At 39.3% G+C, this 6,051-nt stretch overlaps 1 protein-coding gene across 1 annotated transcript in view; it reads left to right on the forward strand.

Moving 5' to 3' along the window:
- Positions 1 to 5,388, forward strand: part of SLC2A9 (solute carrier family 2 member 9) — a 106,291-nt gene extending 100,903 nt beyond the window's left edge. The window contains exon 12 of the mRNA XM_080588793.1: positions 1,924 to 5,388. Coding sequence (XP_080444919.1) covers positions 1,924 to 2,181 — 258 coding nt within the window. The 3' untranslated portion in view covers positions 2,182 to 5,388. The remainder of the gene's footprint in view (positions 1 to 1,923) is intronic.
- The last annotated feature ends 663 nt before the right edge of the window (positions 5,389 to 6,051 follow it).

Genomic DNA, 6,051 nt, shown 5'->3' on the forward strand with positions numbered 1-6,051 from the left:
AACATGACAGAATGATTTATGAGGCACTGTGAAGTTGTTTTCTCCTGTCTACTAAATCCATTTGATTCTGCCTCTATAAACTTGAAAGTCATATCAGTTCCCTTCCCAGAATATTTTTCCCCCTCATCACCCATGCTCATTGGTTTGTGATTGTCAGGTTGTTCAGGAATTCGTGCTTCTAGGATTTAACAAAAAAAGTGTTGATTTCAAGAGTCCATAGGCAGTATTTCGGAAGACGCGCTTTCCAGCTTTTGCTATTACAGTCAGGAATTGCAGGGCTGAACAAGGTAATGAATTATCCACAGAAAACGTTGCAGCCAGGCAGGCTGGCTATCAGCCATAATATTAAAAAGCCATGGCAGAAAAGTTGTTTGTTTGTTTGGTTTGTTTTGTTTTTTTTTTTCTTTCATGTTCTTCTTCTATGCCAGATATGATGCATATATTTCTATGTTTCACTTGCATATATTGAGCAAGTGACACATAAAAGTAGTCCTAGGAATTTTATAAACCCTTAGCCCCCAAGCAGGGACCTTACCCAGCCTACAGTATAGAGCTGAGATAACTGACAATGACGGGAGTATGTTAGAAAAATTGTGGAAAATTGGTGTTATGTCATTTTCTAGCCCTGTCTGGATTGTTTCAGATGCACACATTTAAAGACAACTGCAAATATGTATGTATAGAAAGCTGTGTCTCCAAGGCACTCACAGCCAAAGGAAGCTTTAAAAAATGTTGAATAGGAGCTGTGGTTTCCCATGGTGATTTTGGGTGTGCTTCATCTCCACATGGAGGATGGAGGAGCAAGATTCACAAGGTGGGGCAGCGGCTGGTGCTTATGGCAAGGGACTCGGCTCCGTGTGGACGTGCCTGGAGAAGTAGCTCACTTATTCTTATTTCCAGTGCCCTGGTACTCCTCACCAGTCTTCTGTTTCCTCCATCATGGGTGATATTCCTAGGGTAGCCCCTGCCTTGGAAAACCTCATTTTACATCTGAGACATCCAATTCTCCTTGTATTCATGACCTCATGTATGGCACCACGGAAAGATTGTCTTATTTGTGGAGATAGAGGTGCCACTTTTTGCTAACTTTAGCCTTGTTAATAAAAGCAAGTCAAAAATGTTCACTGGTTTTAAGGACACATAGTGAGGTAAATCAATAGAGGAAGGCAGAAGGTCAAAAAATCTTATGGGTATCCTGGACCCTTTGACTTTCCTCGAAAGTTGGGGAAAGTAATTATTGCACTAGTCTCTAGCATGAAAGAAATATATTTTGTGGTATTTTTTTCTTTGTTTGTTTTTTTCCTGCTGTAAGTTCCTGTAACCTTCGAAAGTACACTAATGTCTGCCATTTGTTTTTTTTCCCCTCATTTATTTTGCAAATCTCAAAGCTTGTAACAACTGTGATACAGATGCTTCTGGCTATGACAGGTTTCTCATGTGTCATGTACAGGCGCATGATATTGCAAAAGCATGCCTCCTTTTTTGTACCTAGAAATGGAGAGGCAGTATTCAGAATAACCCGGTGGAAAACCTGCCTCATCTCCAGCAACACCGCATGTGTGCAAGGCTTGGTTAAGCTGTGCAGACAGAAGCAGTCCTGCTTCCACCTGCTTCCTTCGTGCCTGGACCCCCTCTGGTGTCTCCCAGCGCCACCCAGATTGCAGATCCGCACCCATCTGCCAGGAGCCTGCTTCTCTGTCTATGGGCCACTGGCAGTGTTGGAAGAGCTGAAGATTCATGCATTTTTATGAACTTCTAAGGCACTGTGACTTGCAATGAATGCCAGCACTCACTGTACTTGCTTAAAAAATTGTGCCATGCCACCCGCTTTTTCCTTCAAGTCATTTCTGATGTCGCTTTTCTTCTGAGTTTTGTCCCCTTAGTGTATGCAATGACCATATCTCCTTTGCTTTCTGTTCACAGAGTGGTTTACAGACCTACTGCTTCCTAGTGTTTGCTGCCATCTGCTTCGCAGGGGCCACCTACCTGTTTTTTGTCCTGCCTGAAACAAAAAACAAGACACTCAATGAGATCAGCCAAGCATTTGCGAAAAGGAATAAGGTCTCTTTAGAAATGCAAGAAGTGAACCACTACTCAGGAGAGAGGAAATCAAGTGCAGAGCAAGAATCAAACTTCACTTCTTCGGTGGACAATGGGGAAACCAAAAAAGGAATCGTGTAAAAACAAGGATGTTCTTTCGGGGGGACTGGGGGAAAACATGTTCTTTTCATTCAGTATGTTTATAGCAGTGCACAACTTGTATTTTTAATGTGACAGCATGAACTGCTTCCTCCTTGAATACGTTTTTAAGTGAGTACTGGTGAATTCGTTAGCAGCTAGGGTGAGTGTAGAGGAAGTGGGAGGCAGGAGTAGCAGCAGCTGGTTAAATAAATAAGAGCCAAAGTTTTCTTGGGCACCTGCAAAATAGGTGGTATGGCGACAGGGGTGGGCAATATAGACTTGGAGAAGCAAATTGGCCTTGGGGAGCAGAATTTGGCCGAGCACAGCTGTGTGGTAACAGTGGGGTGTGTGTGCACTTGGCAGGAGATGAAAGGGAAGTGATCCCTGCAGAGTTCGGGCTGCTGGGAATCAATGCAAGCAAACCTGAAATGGGACCAGCTTGCATTTCTCCACGTTTTCCAATGTGTCGTTAAAGTTGTACATGAGACTGAGTGCTTCAAAGACCAGTGACACTCCCCTGACCTCTGAGTCCATTTCCAGCTATTTTGGCTTTCCATTGCTTCATCCAAAAACCTCCCAGCTTCAAATAAATGGAGAGCTGCAGGTCCCGATCAGTTTCCTCGTGTCTCTCACAAATCCTGATCAACTAGTAATAGAACTGCCTGTAGTTTCTGGATTTGCTGGCACTGTATTTCTGTGGAAATTATTTATATATATATAAAAGAATAGCTGTAGAATCTTTAATATGAAAGAAAAACTAAACCTCATGGTCAAGTGAAAGAATTCTGATGTAATGCATGTAGCAGTAAAAAAAAAAAAAAAAATCAAACACCATGTTTCCCAAGGGTTTTTGTTTTTCTTTTCTATTTTTTTTTTTTAATTTGGCTTTTCTTTTCAAGCTCGTTTTAAAACAACTCCTAGGAGCCAAAATTTCCCTGAGGCCCCATAAATGTAGTTTCTTAACACTCAGATTTCCAAAGGAACTTGGATACCTATTTCTTATTTGAACACTAATTTTCATTTGGGCATTAGATCCTGAAGCTCTGGACCTTGTTCATGTTTATAAGTTTCTAAGCTATTTAATGTATTGTAAAACTGTCCTCAAGGTCTGCTTAATTTCACGATAGCAAGACTCAGCGGGCTGCCTGGTGTTAGGTGATCCATTCCCTTATATTTGGGATATTTTTAATGAACATCATCTTTCCAGTTTGCAATTATGATAATGGTTTTTCTTGACTCTTCTAGGTACCTGGATGCTGAGGGGGGTAATAAGCACTTTTAAATTCAATAGATAACTGTTGTTTTCTGTGAAAAGTCAGTAAGTCTTACAGCTGCTGTCAGTAAGGAGTAAGGCAAAGAAGCAAGTGCTGCATTTAGGTGGAATGAGCTGCTTCCAGAAGTAACATATAGTAATGCAGAAATTTGTGAATTTTTAAATATATATATATTCACATATATACTCATATATATTCAAAATATAAATGTATATATGACTATACATATATTCACATATATAAAAATGGAAAATTACTTTCCAGTACTTGTTTTGTTCAGATTTCCCCGACTGACAAGCTGCTTAATGTTTTGTTTTATACTGTAAATTAAAATGAGAGGTCCTGATGTTCAGCTATTACTACTAAATGTTGTATAGGTTATACTGTGATTTATTTATTTGTGGCTTATTTACTACACACATTGTAAGCTGACAACACAGATTATATAATAGGGCAATTTCACTACCAGGTAATAGAAGAAAAATTGATCTGAGACTTTATGCCTGGATTTCTGCTATTTTACTGTGACAGAGGTACATAAACAAGTAAGATTAAAAATAAAAAAAAAAAAAGATACATACAAGGAGAAGAATTAAGAATGAAGATTCAGATTTATGATACTGGTGCTATTCTTAAGAAACAGTAAATCAGGACAATACCAATTGATAATCAGATGTAGAAACTAATCAAATACTATGGAAGAAAACTGAAGAAAGTTGTCTTCAATAACCACTTCTAAAATTGTATATGTAGCAAATGGACATGTCACCTTTCAGTGGCTTTAGTTGCTTAGTCCATGTGTTACATGAGCTTGTTAAGTGGGTGGCTATGTAAAAAAAGAGCTTGAATACCACCCCTCCAGACCATTTCAAGAATAAATTCTTCCTCTTCTGCCTGTAGGGCAAGACTGGCAAGTTCAGACTCTCTCATTCAGACTGAATATTACTTTGCAACTAGGGCTACTAACATAATATATTGTGATCTGATTGAGTCAAGGTGGCAGGATTGGAATCCATTATTATAATTAGGAGAATTTAGCACTAAGTGATGTTCATTGATGTACATTACAGGCATTACTTGTTGATAATGTTGATATCAAGTAACTTTGATAAAATATCTTGGCCTGATACAGTATTTCAATTGGACTTCCATGACAAGATAAAATCATCTTACAATTGCTTCCAGTTGCATTAGGAGCCCAGCTCAAAATGTGTTGGTAAAGGGGTGGTTCTGCAGAATTTCCTATTGCTGCTCAGGGGCTTGTACAGTATTAACAGCAGGGGGCTGTGCCCCATTTGCCCATCTCTTGCCATACCAGAGACAGGCACACTCCAGATACGCACTTTCTGTGCAGCTGCAGACCGAGAGCGCCATGGACTGTGGCTGCACATCTCTTCTGCCATTTGCTCCAGCCCATAGTTCAGGTTAAAAACAATTCCAGTCTCCAAATGTGTATTTGTGCAGATGCTTTGCTCACTGGTTAGGGAAGGTGGCTGCAGTCTCCTCTGCCTTGGGTTGTGGAAGTTTCTGAGGAAGCTGCAGATGTGCAGGTACTGCATAAATTCTCACCTGTGACCCTAATGAGAGTTTTGTATTTCTCTTGAAGTTGTTCAGTAATTTTTTTTTCCTTTTTTTCTTTTTCTTTTTTTTTTTCCACCATTGTTATGCTGCTATGGCTTCTCCAGCAATGAGAGGGCAAAATGGACAATATCACTGATGTATCATTTGGTTTTCTTGTTGAATGTGTCAAATTGTCTGCAGCCCATGTATTTGTCAGTGAGTGCTGTGTGGTGCCATGTTCTGTTCTCCTGTTTGTGACATTTGAATGAGATACTGCTAGATGGTGTTTCTTTGTACGAGTACTGCGAGTGAGTTGTGTGTGTTTGATCAATTACGTTCACTCACGACTGCAAAATAAACCTTTGGAATTAAACAAGTGATAGAGGTTTTCTTCTGGGTAAATCTGAATCCCTACAACTGTCCATGTTTCACTGTACAGCTCCCTGGGCTTTCTATATGTCCCAGTACAAGGCTTCGTTTGGATGACCCAACTAATTTTGGACTCTTCCATTGGCTGGTTGGGAGTTACAGGAAAGAAAATCAGCCCTGAAACTGTATATTTGGTGAAGAATTATTTATATTTTGCTTCTCAAATCAGATTCCATGCTTCATTCTTTCATGTTTATAATAGGCTGTGGAAATAAAAATTAAGACATCAGCGAGAATTAAATGACTAAAACTGGCTAGAGGTAGTAATAACTGTATAAGAATTGTTGGATCCAGTGGGCCTTTTTTACAGAAAGTTGCCATTTGCTATGGGTGACTTTGAGTTGCTAAAGCTCTACTTTCTGATGTGAAATTCAGTCAAATGAGAATTTCTGCTACAAAGATATGCAAAACTCAAGATCTGAAATATGTATAAAAATTGAATTTCATACTTCAGGTTCTTAAGCCAATTTTCACTCCACAAGGATCTGCTTTCTAGTGGGGGAAGATGTGAGTATCTCAGCCATATGGGACAATTTTCATCTTCAAAGTAAAAAAAAAAAAAAAAAAAGAGAGAGAGAGAAAAAAAAAAAGAGAAAAAAAACTTTGA

Source organism: Anser brachyrhynchus (assembly GCF_964034855.1).
Source record: "Anser brachyrhynchus genome assembly, chromosome: 4".
NCBI classification, from domain to species: Eukaryota; Metazoa; Chordata; class Aves; order Anseriformes; family Anatidae; genus Anser; species Anser brachyrhynchus.